Source organism: Salmo salar, chromosome 04 (assembly GCF_965601325.2).
Source record: "Salmo salar chromosome 04, fSalSal1, whole genome shotgun sequence".
Taxonomy (NCBI): Eukaryota; Metazoa; Chordata; class Actinopteri; order Salmoniformes; family Salmonidae; genus Salmo; species Salmo salar.
This window is the reverse complement of record NC_138294.1, coordinates 95,419,644-95,442,027: the sequence shown is the minus strand read 5'-3', so window position 1 is coordinate 95,442,027 and position 22,384 is coordinate 95,419,644. Positions and strand designations below refer to the sequence as shown.

The window sequence follows — 22,384 nt, the reverse complement described above, 5'->3', positions numbered from 1 at the left end:
TTTTCACAATCTGAAAGATTTTGGACAACAGAGCAATCTTGAGAGAATCCTATTTGACGTTGTTCTCCACGTTACCCCACTCTTCCACCAAGGCACCTGCAAGTTCCCAGACATTTCTGGGGGTAATGGCCCTAGCCCTCACCCTCCGATCCAACAGGTCCCAGATGTGCTCAATGGGATTGAGATCCGGGTTCTTCGCTGGCCATGGCAGAACACTGACATTCCTGTCCTGCAGGAAATCACGCACAGATCAGAGCAGTATGGCTGGAGGCATTGTCATGCTGGAGGGTCATGTCAGGATGAGCCTGCAGGAAGGGTACCACATGAGGGAGGAGGATGTCTTCCCTGTAACGCACGGCGTTGAGATTGCCTGCAATGACAACAAGCTCAGTCCGATGATGCTGTGACACACCGCCCCAGACCATGACGGACCCTTCACCTCCAAATCGATTCCGCTCCAGAGTACAGGCCTCGGTGTAACACTCATTCCTTCAACGATAAACGCGAATCCGACCATGACCCCTGTTGAGACAAAACCATGACTCGTCAGTGAAGAGCACTTTTTGCCAGTCCTGTCTGGTCCAGCGACGGTGGGTTTGTGCCCATTGTTGCCGGTGATGTCTGGTGAGGACCTGCCTTTACAACAGGCCTACAAGCCCTCAGTCCAGCCTCTCTCAGCCTATTGCGGACAGTCTGAGCACTGATGGAGGGATTGTGCGTTCCTGGTGTAACTCGGGCAAGTTGTTGTTGCCATCCTGTACCTGTCCCACAGGTGTGATGTTCGGATGTACCGATCCTGTGCAGGTGTTGTTACACGTGGTCTGCCACTGTGAGGATGATCAGCTGTCCATCCTGTCTCCCTGTAGCGCTGTGTTAGGCGTCTCACAGTACGGACATTACAATTTATTACCCTGGCCACATCTGCAGTCCTCATGCCTTCTTGCAACATGCCTAAGGCACGTTCACGCAGATGAGCAGGGACCCTGGGCATCTTTCTTTTGGTGTTTTTCAGAGTCAGTAGAAAGGCCTCTTTACTGTCCTAAATGTTCATAACTGTGACCTTAATTGTCCTACCGTCTGTAAGCTGTTAGTGTCTTAACGACCGCTCCACAGGCGCATGTTCATCAATTGTTTATGGTTCATTGAACAAGCATGAGAAACAGTGTTTAAACCCTTTACAATGAAGATTCTGTGAAGTTATTTGGATATTTACAAATTATCTTTGAAAGACAGGGTCCTGAAAAAGAGACGTTTCTTTTTTTGCTAAGTTTATATATATAGATAGATAGATAGATAGATAGAGAGAGAGAGGAATAGAGCGAGAGAGAGAGGTATAGGGAAAGGGATGAGAGAATGAAGAGTCAGCATGTGGGAGACTGTGTGGTCTAATCAGGTATCCCATGATACTTAGCGAGGTCTTGTGGGTTGTGGTTGGCTGTTCCATTCCAAAGGTCTGTTAACAGGAAGTAGACCTGGAACCCTAAACAGCTGGACTCAGCTACAAAATATACCTCACTCAGCATAAACAACACACATCACTTTTTACAGTCACCACTGTGTGTGTGTGTGTGTGTGTGTGTGTGTGTGTGTGTGTGTGTGTGTGTGTGTGCGCAGACTGACTCACACGGTCCCTACTGGAAGTCAAAATTCTGACGTTACTCTCTCTTTCTCTTCCCTATCTTGTTCTTTAACAACTTCTGACTTGTTCCTCGTTATCTTTCTCTTCCCTGTCTTGTCCTCTGCTCTCTGCTCTCTCTCTCTCTGTCCACTAAAGTCAATTGAGTTGATCTTATTATTTCATTCAAGTCTTTTTTTCTTTATTTTTAAAGTTGAGACGTGAAGAATGTTTTAACTTCAGAAGTAAAGAGTCACTTTTCATGTTTGTATATTTGACCAGTGGAAGTATTTCTCAAACTGAATCCTAATCTATCGTTGATATGACAATAACATGTTCCTGTGTACGGCATAGTGCCAGAGAGGAACTCATAAAGGCCCAGTAAACCAGAGATAATACCCATGTAAATTCCTAGGCAATCTATCTTTTCTCTTTTTATCTGTCTCTCCCCCCCCCCCCTCCTCCTCCTCATGTTGTTTTGCTGAGAGAGGGCCTGTGGTATCGGAGATGGCAGGTTAGTGTTATTGGGCCAGGCAGCCAGGTTTGTCTGTGACGACCAGTCTCTATAGCCAGACTGTCCTCTCTGGGCAGCCAGGTTTGTCTGTGACGACCGGTCTCTATAGCCAGACTGTCCTCTCTGGGCAGCCAGGTTAGTCTGTGACGACCGGTCTCTATAGCCAGACTGTCCTCTCTGGGCAGCCAGGTTTGTCTGTGACGACCGGTCTCTATAGCCAGACTGTCCTCTCTGGGCAGCCAGGTTTGTCTGTGACGACCGGTCTCTATAGCCAGACTGTCCTCTCTGGGCAGCCAGGTTTGTCTGTGACGACCGGTCTCTATAGCCAGACTGTCCTCTCTGGGCAGCCAGGTTTGTCTGTGACGACCGGTCTCTATAGCCAGACTGTCCTCTCTGGGCAGCCAGGTTTGTCTGTGACGACCGGTCTCTATAGCCAGACTGTCCTCTCTGGGCAGCCAGGTTTGTCTGTGACGACCGGTCTCTATAGCCAGACTGTCCTCTCTGGGCAGCCAGGTTTGTCTGTGACGACCGGTCTCTATAGCCAGACTGTCCTCTCTGGGCAGCCAGGTTTGTCTGTGACGACCGGTCTCTATAGCCAGACTGTCCTCTCTGGGCAGCCAGGTTTGTCTGTGACGACCGGTCTCTATAGCCAGACTGTCCTCTCTGGGCAGCCAGGTTTGTCTGTGATGACTGGTCTCTATAGCCGATCTCTATATCAGTCACAGTGGTCAGATAATCTGCCACCATGTACTGTCTGTTTAGAGACAAATATCATTGAAGTTTACTTAGATTTTTTGTGGTTTCTTTCTAATAAGTTCTATATTTATTTGTTTGCTTTGTGATGATTTGGTTGGGCCATGGGGTTGGTTTGGGTTAGTGAACTGAGTTTCAGATTCCAGCTGGGTTCTTCTTTGCACTGGCAATACAGTCTTGCAAAACTCTGCTATGCAGTATTTCAATTGGATACTTTCTCCCATTTCGGTGACTTCATTGTCTCGATGAGTGGACTCTCTTACTCTCACTGCTCATATAGAGCAACTGGCTCTCTATAACCGATCTGAACATTTCTGAACCAGATCTCTAATTGGAATTTCGATCTTTCAATGTTCTCTCTCTTACTGCCATAGAAAACTCTCTCTCTGCTTTGTCTGTCTCTCTCTCTCTCTCTCTCTCTCTTTCGCTCTCTTTCTCTCTCGCTCTCTCTCTCATGTCTTGGTTGCACTACACTACACCTGTGTAGGTTGATGTGTTGTCTTCTCACCCTTAAGATTCCGATACTGACCCTCCCTCCCTCCCTCCCTCCCTCCCTCCCTCCCTCCCTCCCTCCCTCCCTCTCCCTCCCTCTAGGTAACCACACCTCCTCTTCCAACCTGTCTGTCCCCCTCCCCCCACCAGGGGGCGATGATGACTACAGTGATTACTACTCTGAGGCAGAGGGTGTGGTGGGGTTAGGGGATGGGGTAGAGATGAGGCCCCTGGCCCCCCAGGACCACGATGGCCCTATGAGGATGAATGGCTGGCTCATCTGTAAGGACCAGGATGAGATGTTAAACCTGGCCTTCACCGTGGGATCATTCCTTCTCTCAGCCATCACCCTGCCGCTGGGCATCGTCATGGACAAATACGGACCACGCAACCTAAGACTGCTGGGCAGGTAGGAGAGAGCGAGAGGAGGAGGGACAGTGGGTGGGGTGGGGGGAGTCTGAGTTCAGTCTGAGTTGGTTTAAATGGTTTAAATGGTTAAACAGGTGTGAGTTTACATGGTGTATGCTGATTGGCTGACAGTCGTGGTATACCACTGGTATGACAAAACATTTATTTTTACTGCTCTAATTACGTTGGTAACCAGTTTATAATAGCAATAAGGCACCTCTGGGGCGTTGCGTCGTGCCTAAGAACAGTCCTTAGCCATGGTATACTATTTAATTCGATGGTAGACTACATCTACTCTACTAACGACATATCAGAGAAAACACCTTGTCTTGAATGCAACGATGTAATCTAGAATATTACCTTAATTTGACAAAACCTGGAACCCTTCTAGCCATGACCATGAAAATCAAATGATTGCCTTGCCTGGTTCACCAACTACTTCTCTGATATATGCATTGAAGCTCGTCTGGAGGTTAGTTAACACAGTGTCCAAAGAAGGGCCAGAAGTATACAGAATGGTGTCGTCTGCGTAAGAGGTGGATCAGAGAATCACCAGCAGCAAGAGCGACATCATTGATGTATACAGAGAAGAGAGTCAGCCCGAGAATTGAACCCTGTGGCACCCCCATAGAGACTGCCAGAGGTCCGGACAACAGGCCCTCCGATTTGACACACTGAACTCTATCAGAGAAGTAGTTGGTGAACCAGGCGAGGCAATCATTTCAGAAACCAAGGCTGTTGAGTCTGTCGATGAGGATGTGGTGATAGAGTCGAAAGCCTTGGCCAGGTCGATGAAGACAGCGGCACAGTAATGTCTCTTATCGATGGCGGTTATGATATCATTTAGGACCTTGAGCGTGGCTCTGAACCCAGATTGCGTAGTGGAGAAGGTTCGGTGGGATTCGAAATGGTCGGTGATCTGTTTGTTAACTTGGCTTTTGAAGATTTTAGAAAGGCAGGGCAGGATGGATATAGGTCTATAACAGTTTGGGTCTAGAGTGTCTCCCCCTTTGAAGAGGGGGATGACCGCGGCAGCTTTCCAATCATTGGGGATCTAAGACAATACGAAAGAGAGGTTGAACAGGCTAGTAATAGGGGTTTGCAACAATTTCGGCTGATAATTTTAGAAAGAAAGGGTCTAGATTGTCTAGCCCAGCTGATTTGTAGGGGTCCAGATTTTTCAGCTCTTTCAGAACATCTATCTGGATTTGGGTGAAGGAGAAATGGGGAGGCTTGGGCGAGTTGCTGTGGGGGGTGCAGGGCTGTTGGCCGGAGTAGGGGTAGCCAGGTGGAAAGCATGGCCAGCCGTAGAAAAATATCGGTGATGACAGTGTTTCCTAGCCTCAGTGCAGTGGGCAGCTGGGATGAGGTGCTCTTATTCTCCATGGACTTTACAGTGTCCCAGAACGTTTTGGAGTTTGTGCTACAGGATGCAAATTTCTGTTTGAAAAAGCTAGCTTTTGCTTTCCTAACTGCCTGTGTATATTGGTTCCTAACTTCCCTGAAAAGTTGCATATCACGGGGGCTATTCGATGCTAATGTAGAACGCCACAGGGTGTTTTTTGTGCTGGTTAAGGGCAGACAGGTCTGGGGTGAACCAAGGGCTATATCTGTTCCTGGTCCTAAAGTTTTTGAACGGGGCATGCTTATTTAAGATGGAGAGGAAAGCACTCTTAAAGAATAACCAGGCATCCTCTATATGATATTGATGTATTCCAGTGCCTGTTTCTCCTTCTCTTGTCTCCTCATCGCCTACGGAGCATACAACCCTGATGGTGAGTAGACTACATAGCATACAGTACCATGTCACCTAGCTACCATGTCACCTAGCTACCATGTCACCTAACTACCATGTCACCTAACTACCATGTCACCTAACTACCATGTCACCTAACTACCATGTCACCTAACTACCATGTCACTATCACTACGTCACCTAACTACCATGTCACCTAACACCTAACTACCATGTCACCTAACTACCATGTCCCTATCACTACATCACCTAACTACCATGTCACTATCACTACATCACCTAGCTACCATGTCACCTAACTACCATGTCACCTAACTACCATGTCACTAATCAACTACACATCACCTAACTACCATGTCACTATCACTACATCACCTAGCTACCATGTCACCTAACTACCATGTCACCTAACTACCATGTCACTATCACTACATCACCTAACTACCATGTCACCTAACTACCATGTCACCTAACTACCATGTCACCTAACTACCATGTCACTATCACTACATCACCTAGCTACTACGTCACCTAGCTACCATATCACCTAACTACCATGTCCCTATCACTACATCACCTAGCTACCATATCACCTAGCTACCATGTCACCTAGCTACCATGTCCACCTAGCTACCATATCACCTAACTACCATGTCACCTAGCTACCATGTCACCTAACTACCATGTCACTATTATTACATCACCTAGCTACTACGTCACCTAACTACCATATCAACATATCACCTAGCTACCATATCATTTGGCTACCATATCATCTAGCTACCATGTCATCTAGCTACCATGTCACCTAGCTACCATATCAACATATCACCTAGCTACCATATCATTTGGCTACCATATCATCTAGCTACCATGTCACCTAGCTACCATATCAACATATCACCTAACTACCATATCATCTAGCTACCATATCACCCAGCTACCATATCAACATATCACCTAGCTACCATATCAACATATCACCTAGCTACCATATCACCTAGCTACCATATCACCTAGCTACCATATCACCTAGCTACCATATCACATAGCTACCATGTCACCTAGCTACCATATCAACATATCACATAGCTACCATATCACATAGCTACCATGTCACCTAGCTACCATACCAACATATCACCTAGCTACCATATCACCTAGCTAACTTATCACTATCACTACTTCACCTAGCTACAATATTACCTAGCTACCATGTCACCTAGCTACCATATCAACATATCACCTAGCTACCATATCACATAGCTACCATGTCACCTAGCTACCATATCAACATATCACCTAGCTACCATATCACATAGCTACCATATCAACATATCACCTAGCTACCATATCATTTGGCTACCATATCATCTAGCTACCATGTCATCTAGCTACCATATCAACATATCACCTAACTACCATATCACCTAGCTACCATATCACCCAGCTACCATATCAACATATCACCTAACTACCATATCACCTAGCTACCATATCACCCAGCTACCATATCAACATATCACCTAGCTACCATATCACATAGCTACCATATCAACATATCACCTAGCTACCATATCACATAGCTACCATATCACATAGCTACCATATCACCCAGCTACCATATCAAACATATCACCTAGCTACCATATCACATAGCTACCATATCAACATATCACCTAGCTACCATATCACATAGCTACCATATCACCTAGCTACCATATCAACATATCACCTAGCTACCATATCACATAGCTACCATATCAACATATCACCTAGCTACCATATCACATAGCTACCATATCACCTAGCTACCATATCAACATATCACCTAGCTACCATATCACATAGCTACCATATCAACATATCACCTAGCTACCATATCACATAGCTACCATATCAACATATCACCTAGCTACCAGAGCGTCTGCTAAATGACTTAAATGTAAATGTCTACCATGTCACCTAGCTACCATATCAACATATCACCTAGCTACCATATAACATAGCTACCATATCACCTAGCTACCATATCACCTAGCTACCATATCACCTAGCTAACTTATCACTATCACTACTTCACCTAGCTACAATATTACCTAGCTACCATGTCACCTAGCTACCATGTCACCATATCACCTAGCTACCATATCACCTAGCTACCATATCACTATGTGTGTGTGGGTGTGTATATCTTTAGTGTGTGTGTGTGTGTGTGTGTGTGTGTGTGTGTGTGTGTGTGTGTGGGTGTGTATATCTTTAGTGTGTGTGTGTGTGTGTCCATTTGTGTTTATGTGTATCTGAAGTGAATACCTGTGTCTGTGTGTCTGACGGTGTCGCCGTCTTCCTCCACAGAGCTGTCAATCCTCATCTTCATCGCTCTGACATTTAACGGCTTCGGAGGAATGTGCATGACCTTCACCTCCCTCACGGTAAGAGAGAGAGAGGTACAGAGTCTCTGTCTGAGAGGTACAGTCTCTGTGTCTCTGTGTGAGTATGGTACAGTGTCTCTCTCTCTCTGTGTGTGTGTGTGTGTGTGTGTGTGTGTGTGTGTGTGTGTGTGTGTGTGTGTGTGTGTGTGTGTGTGTGTGTGTGTGTGTGTGTGTGGTACAGTGTCTCTCTGTGGGTGTGTGTGTGTGTGTTTCATTGACGTGTGTGTGTGTGTGTTTCATTGACGTGTGGGTGTGTGTGTTTCATTGACGTGTGTGTGTGTGTGTTTCATTGACGTGTGTGTGTGTGTGTTTCATTGACGTGTGGGTGTGTGTGTGTGTGTTTCATTGACGTGTGGGTGTGTGTGTTTCATTGACGTGTGTGTGTGTTTCATTGACGTGTGGGTGTGTGTGTGTGTGTTTCATTGACGTGTGGGTGTGTGTGTGTTTCATTGACGTGTGGGTGTGTGTGTGTTTCATTGACGTGTGGGTGTGTGTGTGTGTGTGTGTGGGTGTGTGTGTGTGTTTCATTGACGTGGGTGTGTCTGCATGGTGTGTAGAGAACATTGTGTCATTCGGCCTCAGTTGTTTTCATAGATTTTCTCTTTTGCATCACACAAACACATATCACCTAGATACCATATAAAAAAATGTCAGCACACAAACCATCCTGTTTCCTCTCTCTCTTCCTCCTCTCTCTGGCCAGGCACCCTGTCTTCTGTCCTGTGGTCATGATAGAGAGGGAGGGAGGGAGGGAGGGAGAGAGAGAGAGAGAGAGAGAGACAGACAGAGAGAGAGTAAAGAAAGATAAAGGTCATTATCACTGTTCCAGTACTTCTCTCCCTCATTTTGCTTTGAACAACAACAACACAGACTTGCTCCAACTCTCTGTCTCTCTCTCTCTCTCTCTCTCTCTCTCTCTCTCTCTCTCTCTCTCTCTCTCCCACATATCTGAATCCTTAATGTAGATCCACAATGAAACATTGTACCATTCAAGGACAGACAAACACAGAGAGTTAGAGAGGTGAAAGACAGAGAGGGGGGGAGCGACAACCTCCCATCCTCCAAAATATTCTGTGACTTTATAGTGTGATGGACAGACATTTTCTAGTAGCTTGGTGGTAGTTGAACTAAATTCAAATCTAGGTAGTGTTTTCATTTTAGTCGTTTTAGCAGACGCTCTTATCCAGAGTGACTTACAGTAGTGAATGCATACATTTCATACAATTTCATAAATTTTTTATTTTTCTTTTTCTGTGCTGGCCCCCCGTGGGAATCGAACCCACAACCCAGGCGTTGCAAACACCATGCTCTACCAACTGAGCTACAAGGAAGGCTACGGTTTTACCATGTAGCGGTGTAGCTAACTACTGGAACTACACACTACTGTTTTACCATGTAGCGGTGTAGCTAACTACTGGAACGACACACTACTGTTTTACCATGTAGCGGTGTAGCTAACTACTGGAACTACACACTACTGTTTTACCATGTAGCGGTGTAGCTAACTACTGGAACTACACACTACTGTTTTACCATGTAGCGGTGTAGCTAACTACTGGAACTACACACTACTGTTTTACCATGTAGCGGTGTAGCTAACTACTGGAACTACACACTACTGTTTTACCATGTAGCGGTGTAGCTAACTACTGGAACTACACACTACTGTTTTACCATGTAGCGGTGTAGCTAACTACTGGAACTACACACTACTGTTTTACCATGTAGCGGTGTAGCTAACTACTGGAACTACACACTACTGTTTTACCATGTAGCGGTGTAGCTAACTACTGGAACTACACACTACTGTTTTACCATGTAGCGGTGTAGCTAACTACTGGAACTACACACTACTGTTTTAACCATGTAGCGGTGTAGCTAACTACTGGAACTACACACTACTGCTTAACCATGTAGCGGTGTAGCTAACTAAACACTACTGTTTAACCATGTAGCGGTGTAGCTAACTACTGGAACTACACACTACTGCTTAACCATGTAGCGGTGTAGCTAACTAAACACTACTGTTTAACCATGTAGCGGTGTAGCTAACTACTGGAACTACACACTACTGTTTTACCATGTAGCGGTGTAGCTAACCCCTGGAACTGTAGTAACTTTAGTTCAGTAAACTGTATTTTTCTTAAGGGTAACTTTAGTGTAAATTAACTTCTTCCTATGCGAAGCAATTGGTAGATTGGTAAACTTTATATTTCGGGGGTAGCTTCCCCAACACTGCATAGTCAGGACATCAGTCTTCACATTCCCTCTCTCTTCATCCTTTTGGCTCCCTCCCTCCCTCTCTCTCTCTCTCCCTCGCCCTCCCTCCCTCTCTCTCTCTCTCTCTCTCTCTCTCTCTCTCTCTCTCTCTCTCTCTCTCTCTCTCTCTCTCTCTCTCTCTCTCTCTCTCTCCCTCGCCCTCCCTCCCTCTCTCTCTCTCCCTCCCTCTCTCTCTCTCTCCCTCTCTCTCTCCCTCGCCCTCTCTCTCTCTCTCTCTCTCTCTCTCTCTCTCTCTCTCTCTCTCTCTCTCTCTCTCTCTCTCTCTCCCCCTCACTCCCTCCCTCCCTCTCTCTCCCTCCCTCCCTCCCTCCCTCACCCTTCTCTTGTGAATAACTGCGGTCCAGCGCTTTAACATGGTGACACACACTACCCAGTACAGTTACCACGGTTACCCTACCAGTACAGTTGCCGTGGTGACCACCCACCCAGTAAACTTCATCTTCTCCCCCTCTCTCTGTCCTTCCATTGTACAGTCTTTAAGAGCAGGCAGGTTAATCATTAGACTCTGTTAGTCGTGGTTCTGAGGAGAGGCCTGAGGTAATAGTTGGGTAATAGTGGTGAGTTACAGCTGGGTTCAAGGTCAGTGTTAAAGAGACCTCCTTTAGTTATGTAGATGACTGTTATCGCACGGACACACACACACACACACACACACACACACACACACACACACACACACACACACACACACACACACACACACACACACACACACACACACACCACACACACACAGTGTTATGTAAGGGAGTGCTTGTTGTTGCTCAGCCACTCGTACAAACAGAGACAGAACAGTCTGTGACACTGAATTAATGAACAATTTATTGGGCCTCCACTGTTCTCTTTCTGTCTCTCTCTCTCTCCATATCTCTCCATTCCTCTCTCCTCTCTCTCTCCCCGTATCTCTCCATTCCTCTCTCCTCTCTCTCTCTCCATATCTCTCCATTCCTCTCTCTCTCTCTCTCTCTCTCCGTATCTCTCCATTCCTCTCTCCTCTCTCTCTCTCTCTCTCTCCCTGTATCTCTCCATTCCTCTCTCCTCTCTCTCCCCGTATCTCTCCATTCCTCTCTCCTCTCTCTCTCTCTCTCTCCCTGTATCTCTCCATTCCTCTCTCCTCTCTCTCCCCGTATCTCTCCATTCCTCTCTCCTCTCTCTCCGTATCTCTCCATTCCTCTCTCCTCTCTCTCTCTCTCTCTCCCTGTATCTCTCCATTCCTCTCTCCTCTCTCTCCCCGTATCTCTCCATTCCTCTCTCCTCTCTCTCTCTCTCCCTGTATCTCTCCATTCCTCTCTCCTCTCTCTCTCTCTCCCCGTATCTCTCCATTACTCTCTCCTCTCTCCATATATCTCTCCTCTCTCTCTCTCTCTCTCTCTCCCCGTATCTCTCCATTACTCTCTCCTCTCTCCCCGTATCTCTCCATTCCTCTCTCCTCTCTCTCTCTCTCTCTCTCTCCCTCTCTCCGTATCTCTCCATTCCTCTCTCCTCTCTCTCTCTCTCTCCTCGTATCTCTCCATTCCTCTCTCCTCTCTCCTCTCTCTCTCTCTCTCTCTCCTCGTATCTCTCCATTCCTCTCTCCTCTCTCTCTCTCTCTCTCTCTCTCTCTCCTCGTATCTCTCCATTCCTCTCTCCTCTCTCTCTCTCTCTCTCTCTCTCTCTCTCTCTCTCTCTCTCTCTCTCTCTCCTCTCTCTCTCTCTCCTCGTATCTCTCCATTCCTCTCTCCTCTCTCTCTCTCCTCTCTCTCTCTCTCTCCTCGTATCTCTCCATTCCTCTCTCCTCTCTCTCTCTCTCTCTCTCTCTCTCTCTCTCTCTCTCTCTCTCTCTCTCTCTCTCTCTCCCTCCCTTTTCTCTCTCCCCGTCTTTTCCTGGAAATATAAAAGAGTTGGCGTTCTGTTTTCCCCCATGAAAGTAATTCAAGTGTTCAACAGCGTTGGATGGAAGACCAGACCCTGGTCAATGTTGCTGTGATGTGACAGTCAGAACAGTTTGATTCGTTCCCACCTCCCTCGTACCTCCCTGGTTCACCTCCAGAATACTGGTACTGCCTGGCACCAGCCTCACAATGGTACTAGTGTCCCTAGCCCCTACCTCCTACCCTCAAACACCTTGTCACTGCTTAATCCTTAATACTGTCCCACCACCCAGCCTGTCTCTGGGAGCTCAACAACAGGGCTGAGGAATGTACGATACACTGGCTGACTGTTGCTCCCACATAAACATCACAGCCATTAGAACGTTACTACTTAACTCCAGCGATCTGAGCACAGATTCACTTTTAATGCATTACTACAGACTCCAAACCCTCAGAGAGACAGCAAGGAGTAGCATACTACAGACTCCAAACCCTCAGAGAGACAGCAAGGAGTAGCATACTACAGACTCCAAACCCTCAGAGAGACAGCAAGGAGTAGCATACTACAGACTCCAAACCCTCAGAGAGACAGCAAGGAGTAGCATACTACAGACTCCAAACCCTCAGAGAGACAGCAAGGAGTAGCATACTACAGACTCCAAACTCTCAGAGAGACACCACACAGCAAGGAGTAGCATACTACAGACTCCAAACCCTCAGAGAGACAGCAAGGAGTAGCATGCTACAGACTCCAAACCCTCAGAGAGACAGCAAGGAGTAGCATACTACAGACTCCAAACCCTCAGAGAGACAGCAAGGAGTAGCATACTACAGACTCCAAACCCTCAGAGAGACAGCAAGGAGTAGCATACTACAGACTCCAAACCCTCAGAGAGACAGCAAGGAGTAGCATACTACAGACTCCAAACCCTCAGAGAGACAGCAAGGAGTAGCATACTACAGACTCCAAACCCTCAGAGAGACACCACACAGCAAGGAGTAGCATACTACAGACTCCAAACCCTCAGAGGGACAGCAAGGAGTAGTATATTACAGACTCCAAACCCTCAGAGAGACACCATGGAGTAGCATACTACAGACTCCAAACCCTCATAGAGACACCATGGAGTAGCATACTACAGACTCCAAACTCTCAGAGAGACAGCAAGGAGTAGTATATTACAGACTCCAAACCCTCAGAGAGACACCATGGAGTAGCATACTACAGACTCCAAACCCTCAGAGAGACAGCAAGGAGTAGCATACTACAGACTCCAAACCCTCAGAGAGACACCACACAGCAAGGAGTAGCATACTACAGACTCCAAACCCTCAGAGAGACAGCAAGGAGTAGCATACTACAGACTCCAAACTCTCAGAGAGACAGCAAGGAGTAGTATATTACAGACTCCAAACCCTCAGAGAGACACCATGGAGTAGCATACTACAGACTCCAAACCCTCAGAGAGACAGCAAGGAGTAGCATACTACAGACTCCAAACCCTCAGAGAGACACCACACAGCAAGGAGTAGCATACTACAGACTCCAAACCCTCAGAGAGACAGCACACAGCAAGGAGTAGCATACTACAGACTCCAAACCCTCAGAGAGACAGCAAGGAGTAGGATACTACAGACTCCAAACCCTCAGAGAGACAGCAAGGAGTAGCATACTACAGACTCCAAACTCTCAGAGAGACAGCAAGGAGTAGTATATTACAGACTCCAAACCCTCAGAGAGACACCATGGAGTAGCATACTACAGACTCCAAACCCTCAGAGAGACAGCAAGGAGTAGCATACTACAGACTCCAAACTCTCAGAGAGACACCACACAGCAAGGAGTAGCATACTACAGACTCCAAACCCTCAGAGAGACACCACACAGCAAGGAGTAGCATGCTACAGACTCCAAACCCTCAGAGAGACACCATGGAGTAGCATACTACAGACTCCAAACCCTCAGAGAGACACCATGGAGTAGCATACTACAGACTCCAAACCCTCAGAGAGACACCATGGAGTAGCATACTACAGACTCCAAACCCTCAGAGAGACACCATGGAGTAGCATACTACAGACTCCAAACCCTCAGAGAGACACCATGGAGTAGCATACTACAGACTCCAAACCCTCAGAGAGACACCATGGAGTAGCATACTACAGACTCCAAACCCTCAGAGAGACACCATGGAGTAGCATACTACAGACTCCAAACCCTCAGAGAGACAGCAAGGAGTAGCATACTACAGACTCCAAACCCTCAGAGAGACACCACACAGCAAGGAGTAGCATACTACAGACTCCAAACCCTCAGAGAGACAGCAAGGAGTAGCATACTACAGACTCCAAACTCTCAGAGAGACACCACACAGCAAGGAGTAGCATACTACAGACTCCAAACCCTCAGAGAGACACCACACAGCAAGGAGTAGCATGCTACAGACTCCAAACCCTCAGAGAGACAGCAAGGAGTAGCATACTACAGACTCCAAACCCTCAGAGAGACAGCAAGGAGTAGCATACTACAGACTCCAAACCCTCAGAGAGACAGCAAGGAGTAGCATACTACAGACTCCAAACCCTCAGAGAGACACCATGGAGTAGCATACTACAGACTCCAAACCCTCAGAGAGACAGCAAGGAGTAGCATACTACAGACTCCAAACCCTCAGAGAGACACCATGGAGTAGCATACTACAGACTCCAAACTCTCAGAGAGACACCACACAGCAAGGAGTAGGATACTACAGACTCCAAACCCTCAGAGAGACACCACACAGCAAGGAGTAGCATGCTACAGACTCCAAACCCTCAGAGAGACACCATGGAGTAGCATACTACAGACTCCAAACCCTCAGAGAGACACCATGGAGTAGCATACTACAGACTCCAAACCCTCAGAGAGACACCATGGAGTAGCATACTACAGACTCCAAACCCTCAGAGAGACACCATGGAGTAGCATACTACAGACTCCAAACCCTCAGAGAGACACCATGGAGTAGCATACTACAGACTCCAAACCCTCAGAGAGACACCATGGAGTAGCATACTACAGACTCCAAACCCTCAGAGAGACACCACACAGCAAGGAGTAGCATACTACAGACTCCAAACCCTCAGAGAGACAGCAAGGAGTAGCATACTACAGACTCCAAACCCTCAGAGAGACAGCAAGGAGTAGCATACTACAGACTCCAAACCCTCAGAGAGACAGCAAGGAGTAGCATACTACAGACTCCAAACCCTCAGAGAGACAGCAAGGAGTAGCATACTACAGACTCCAAACTCTCAGAGAGACAGCAAGGAGTAGTATATTACAGACTCCAAACCCTCAGAGAGACACCATGGAGTAGCATACTACAGACTCCAAACCCTCAGAGAGACAGCAAGGAGTAGCATACTACAGACTCCAAACCCTCAGAGAGACAGCAAGGAGTAGCATACTACAGACTCCAAACTCTCAGAGAGACAGCAAGGAGTAGCATACTACAGACTCCAAACCCTCAGAGAGACACCATGGAGTAGCATACTACAGACTCCAAACCCTCAGAGAGACACCATGGAGTAGCATACTACAGACTCCAAACCCTCAGAGAGACACCATGGAGTAGCATACTACAGACTCCAAACCCTCAGAGAGACACCATGGAGTAGCATACTACAGACTCCAAACCCTCAGAGAGACACCATGGAGTAGCATACTACAGACTCCAAACCCTCAGAGAGACAGCAAGGAGTAGCATACTACAGACTCCAAACCCTCAGAGAGACACGCAAGGAGTAGCATACTACAGACTCCAAACTCTCAGAGAGACAGCAAGGAGTAGCATACTACAGACTCCAAACCCTCAGAGAGACACCATGGAGTAGCATACTACAGACTCCAAACCCTCAGAGAGACACCATGGAGTAGCATACTACAGACTCCAAACCCTCAGAGAGACACCATGGAGTAGCATACTACAGACTCCAAACCCTCAGAGAGACACCATGGAGTAGCATACTACAGACTCCAAACCCTCAGAGAGACACCATGGAGTAGCATACTACAGACTCCAAACCCTCAGAGAGACAGCAAGGAGTAGCATACTACAGACTCCAAACCCTCAGAGAGACACCACACAGCAAGGAGTAGCATACTACAGACTCCAAACCCTCAGAGAGACAGCAAGGAGTAGCATACTACAGACTCCAAACTCTCAGAGAGACAGCAAGGAGTAGTATATTACAGACTCCAAACCCTCAGAGAGACACCATGGAGTAGCATACTACAGACTCCAAACCCTCAGAGAGACAGCAAGGAGTAGCATACTACAGACTCCAAACCCTCAGAGAGACACCACACAGCAAGGAGTAGCATACTACAGACTCCAAACCCTCAGAGAGACACCACACAGCAAGGAGTAGCATACTACAGACTCCAAACCCTCAGAGAGACACCATGGAGTAGCATACTACAGACTCCAAACCCTCAGAGAGACACCATGGAGTAGCATACTACAGACTCCAAACCCTCAGAGAGACACCATGGTGTAGCATACTACAGACTCCAAACTCTCAGAGAGACACCATGGAGTAGCATACTACAGACTCCAAACCCTCAGAGAGACACCATGGAGTAGCATACTACAGACTCCAAACCCTCAGAGAGACAGCAAGGAGTAGTATATTACAGACTCCAAACCCTCAGAGAGACACCATGGAGTAGCATACTACAGACTCCAAACCCTCAGAGAGACACCATGGAGTAGCATACTACAGACTCCAAACCCTCAGAGAGACACCATGGAGTAGCATACTACAGACTCCAAACCCTCAGAGAGACACCATGGAGTAGCATACTACAGACTCCAAACCCTCAGAGAGACACCATGGAGTAGCATACTACAGACTCCAAACCCTCAGAGAGACACCATGGAGTAGCATACTACAGACTCCAAACCCTCAGAGAGACACCATGGAGTAGCATACTACAGACTCCAAACCCTCAGAGAGACAGCAAGGAGTAGCATACTACAGACTCCAAACCCTCAGAGAGACACCACACAGCAAGGAGTAGCATACTACAGACTCCAAACCCTCAGAGAGACAGCAAGGAGTAGCATACTACAGACTCCAAACTCTCAGAGAGACACCACACAGCAAGGAGTAGCATACTACAGACTCCAAACCCTCAGAGAGACACCACACAGCAAGGAGTAGCATGCTACAGACTCCAAACCCTCAGAGAGACACCATGGAGTAGCATACTACAGACTCCAAACCCTCAGAGAGACACCATGGAGTAGCATACTACAGACTCCAAACCCTCAGAGAGACACCATGGAGTAGCATACTACAGACTCCAAACCCTCAGAGAGACACCATGGAGTAGCATACTACAGACTCCAAACCCTCAGAGAGACACCATGGAGTAGCATACTACAGACTCCAAACCCTCAGAGAGACAGCAAGGAGTAGCATACTATAGACTCCAAACCCTCAGAGAGACACCACACAGCAAGGAGTAGCATACTACAGACTCCAAACCCTCAGAGAGACAGCAAGGAGTAGCATACTACAGACTCCAAACCCTCAGAGAGACAGCAAGGAGTAGCATACTACAGACTCCAAACCCTCAGAGAGACACCACACAGCAAGGAGTAGCATACTACAGACTCCAAACCCTCAGAGAGACACGCAAGGAGTAGCATACTACAGACTCCAAACCCTCAGAGAGACAGCAAGGAGTAGCATACTACAGACTCCAAACCCTCAGAGAGACACCATGGAGTAGCATACTACAGACTCCAAACCCTCAGAGAGACACGCAAGGAGTAGCATACTACAGACTCCAAACCCTCAGAGAGACAGCAAGGAGTAGCATACTACAGACTCCAAACCCTCAGAGAGACAGCAAGGAGTAGCATACTACAGACTCCAAACCCTCAGAGAGACAGCAAGGAGTAGCATACTACAGACTCCAAACCCTCAGAGAGACAGCAAGGAGTAGCATACTACAGACTCCAAACCCTCAGAGAGACAGCAAGGAGTAGCATACTACAGACTCCAAACTCTCAGAGAGACAGCAAGGAGTAGTATATTACAGACTCCAAACCCTCAGAGAGACACCATGGAGTAGCATACTACAGACTCCAAACCCTCAGAGAGACAGCAAGGAGTAGCATACTACAGACTCCAAACCCTCAGAGAGACAGCAAGGAGTAGCATACTACAGACTCCAAACCCTCAGAGAGACAGCAAGGAGTAGCATACTACAGACTCCAAACCCTCAGAGAGACACCATGGAGTAGCATACTACAGACTCCAAACCCTCAGAGAGACAGCAAGGAGTAGCATACTACAGACTCCAAACCCTCAGAGAGACACCATGGAGTAGCATACTACAGACTCCAAACCCTCAGAGAGACACCATGGAGTAGCATACTACAGACTCCAAACCCTCAGAGAGACAGCAAGGAGTAGCATACTACAGACTCCAAACCCTCAGAGAGACACCACACAGCAAGGAGTAGCATACTACAGACTCCAAACCCTCAGAGAGACAGCAAGGAGTAGCATACTACAGACTCCAAACTCTCAGAGAGACAGCAAGGAGTAGTATATTACAGACTCCAAACCCTCAGAGAGACACCATGGAGTAGCATACTACAGACTCCAAACCCTCAGAGAGACAGCAAGGAGTAGCATACTACAGACTCCAAACTCTCAGAGAGACACCACACAGCAAGGAGTAGCATACTACAGACTCCAAACCCTCAGAGAGACACCACACAGCAAGGAGTAGCATGCTACAGACTCCAAACCCTCAGAGAGACACCATGGAGTAGCATACTACAGACTCCAAACCCTCAGAGAGACACCATGGAGTAGCATACTACAGACTCCAAACCCTCAGAGAGACACCATGGAGTAGCATACTACAGACTCCAAACCCTCAGAGAGACACCATGGAGTAGCATACTACAGACTCCAAACCCTCAGAGAGACACCATGGAGTAGCATACTACAGACTCCAAACCCTCAGAGAGACAGCAAGGAGTAGCATACTACAGACTCCAAACCCTCAGAGAGACACCATGGAGTAGCATACTACAGACTCCAAACCCTCAGAGAGACAGCAAGGAGTAGCATACTACAGACTCCAAACCCTCAGAGAGACACCCCGCAAGGAGTAGCATACTACAGACTCCAAACCCTCAGAGAGACAGCAAGGAGTAGCATACTACAGACTCCAAACCCTCAGAGAGACAGCAAGGAGTAGCATACTACAGACTCCAAACTCTCAGAGAGACAGCAAGGAGTAGTATATTACAGACTCCAAACCCTCAGAGAGACACCATGGAGTAGCATACTACAGACTCCAAACCCTCAGAGAGACAGCAAGGAGTAGCATACTACAGACTCCAAACCCTCAGAGAGACAGCAAGGAGTAGCATACTACAGACTCCAAACTCTCAGAGAGACAGCAAGGAGTAGCATACTACAGACTCCAAACCCTCAGAGAGACACCATGGAGTAGCATACTACAGACTCCAAACCCTCAGAGAGACACCATGGAGTAGCATACTACAGACTCCAAACCCTCAGAGAGACACCATGGAGTAGCATACTACAGACTCCAAACCCTCAGAGAGACACCATGGAGTAGCATACTACAGACTCCAAACCCTCAGAGAGACAGCAAGGAGTAGCATACTACAGACTCCAAACCCTCAGAGAGACACCACACAGCAAGGAGTAGCATACTACAGACTCCAAACCCTCAGAGAGACAGCAAGGAGTAGCATACTACAGACTCCAAACCCTCAGAGAGACAGCAAGGAGTAGCATACTACAGACTCCAAACCCTCAGAGAGACAGCAAGGAGTAGCATACTACAGACTCCAAACCCTCAGAGAGACAGCAAGGAGTAGCATACTACAGACTCCAAACCCTCAGAGAGACAGCAAGGAGTAGCATACTACAGACTCCAAACTCTCAGAGAGACAGCAAGGAGTAGTATATTACAGACTCCAAACCCTCAGAGAGACACCATGGAGTAGCATACTACAGACTCCAAACCCTCAGAGAGACAGCAAGGAGTAGCATACTACAGACTCCAAACCCTCAGAGAGACAGCAAGGAGTAGCATACTACAGACTCCAAACCCTCAGAGAGACAGCAAGGAGTAGCATACTACAGACTCCAAACCCTCAGAGAGACAGCAAGGAGTAGCATACTACAGACTCCAAACCCTCAGAGAGACACCACACAGCAAGGAGTAGCATGCTACAGACTCCAAACCCTCAGAGAGACACCATGGAGTAGCATACTACAGACTCCAAACCCTCAGAGAGACACCATGGAGTAGCATACTACAGACTCCAAACCCTCAGAGAGACACCATGGAGTAGCATACTACAGACTCCAAACCCTCAGAGAGACACCATGGAGTAGCATACTACAGACTCCAAACCCTCAGAGAGACACCATGGAGTAGCATACTACAGACTCCAAACCCTCAGAGAGACAGCAAGGAGTAGCATACTACAGACTCCAAACCCTCAGAGAGACACCATGGAGTAGCATACTACAGACTCCAAACACTCAGAGAGACAGCAAGGAGTAGCATACTACAGACTCCAAACCCTCAGAGAGACACCACACAGCAAGGAGTAGCATACTACAGACTCCAAACCCTCAGAGAGACAGCAAGGAGTAGCATACTACAGACTCCAAACTCTCAGAGAGACAGCAAGGAGTAGTATATTACAGACTCCAAACCCTAAGAGAGACACCATGGAGTAGCATACTACAGACTCCAAACTCTCAGAGAGACACCACACAGCAAGGAGTAGGATACTACAGACTCCAAACCCTCAGAGAGACACCACACAGCAAGGAGTAGCATGCTACAGACTCCAAACCCTCAGAGAGACACCATGGAGTAGCATACTACAGACTCCAAACCCTCAGAGAGACAGCAAGGAGTAGCATACTACAGACTCCAAACCCTCAGAGAGACAGCAAGGAGTAGCATACTACAGACTCCAAACCCTCAGAGAGACAGCAAGGAGTAGCATACTACAGACTCCAAACCCTCAGAGAGACAGCAAGGAGTAGCATACTACAGACTCCAAACTCTCAGAGAGACAGCAAGGAGTAGTATATTACAGACTCCAAACCCTCAGAGAGACACCATGGAGTAGCATACTACAGACTCCAAACCCTCAGAGAGACAGCAAGGAGTAGCATACTACAGACTCCAAACCCTCAGAGAGACAGCAAGGAGTAGCATACTACAGACTCCAAACTCTCAGAGAGACAGCAAGGAGTAGCATACTACAGACTCCAAACCCTCAGAGAGACACCATGGAGTAGCATACTACAGACTCCAAACCCTCAGAGAGACACCATGGAGTAGCATACTACAGACTCCAAACCCTCAGAGAGACACCATGGAGTAGCATACTACAGACTCCAAACCCTCAGAGAGACACCATGGAGTAGCATACTACAGACTCCAAACCCTCAGAGAGACACCATGGAGTAGCATACTACAGACTCCAAACCCTCAGAGAGACACCATGGAGTAGCATACTACAGACTCCAAACCCTCAGAGAGACACCACACAGCAAGGAGTAGCATACTACAGACTCCAAACCCTCAGAGAGACAGCAAGGAGTAGCATACTACAGACTCCAAACCCTCAGAGAGACAGCAAGGAGTAGCATACTACAGACTCCAAACCCTCAGAGAGACAGCAAGGAGTAGCATACTACAGACTCCAAACCCTCAGAGAGACAGCAAGGAGTAGCATACTACAGACTCCAAACCCTCAGAGAGACAGCAAGGAGTAGCATACTACAGACTCCAAACTCTCAGAGAGACAGCAAGGAGTAGTATATTACAGACTCCAAACCCTCAGAGAGACACCATGGAGTAGCATACTACAGACTCCAAACCCTCAGAGAGACAGCAAGGAGTAGCATACTACAGACTCCAAACCCTCAGAGAGACAGCAAGGAGTAGCATACTACAGACTCCAAACCCTCAGAGAGACAGCAAGGAGTAGCATACTACAGACTCCAAACCCTCAGAGAGACAGCAAGGAGTAGCATACTACAGACTCCAAACCCTCAGAGAGACACCACACAGCAAGGAGTAGCATACTACAGACTCCAAACCCTCAGAGAGACACCACACAGCAAGGAGTAGCATGCTACAGACTCCAAACCCTCAGAGGGACAGCAAGGAGTAGCATACTACAGACTCCAAACCCTCAGAGAGACAGC

General features: G+C 47.5%; 1 protein-coding gene across 2 annotated transcripts in view; it reads left to right on the top strand.

The window, feature by feature from the left end:
- The window catches only part of LOC106604056 (large neutral amino acids transporter small subunit 4), a 53,204-nt gene that overhangs the window by 5,834 nt on the left and 24,986 nt on the right, over positions 1–22,384 (top strand). For both annotated transcript variants that reach the window (XM_045717486.2, XM_045717485.2), the window contains exons 3-5: positions 3,477–3,783; positions 5,502–5,557; positions 7,894–7,970. In XM_045717486.2, coding sequence (XP_045573442.1) covers positions 3,477–3,783; positions 5,502–5,557; positions 7,894–7,970 — 440 coding nt within the window. The remainder of the gene's footprint in view (positions 1–3,476; positions 3,784–5,501; positions 5,558–7,893; positions 7,971–22,384) is intronic.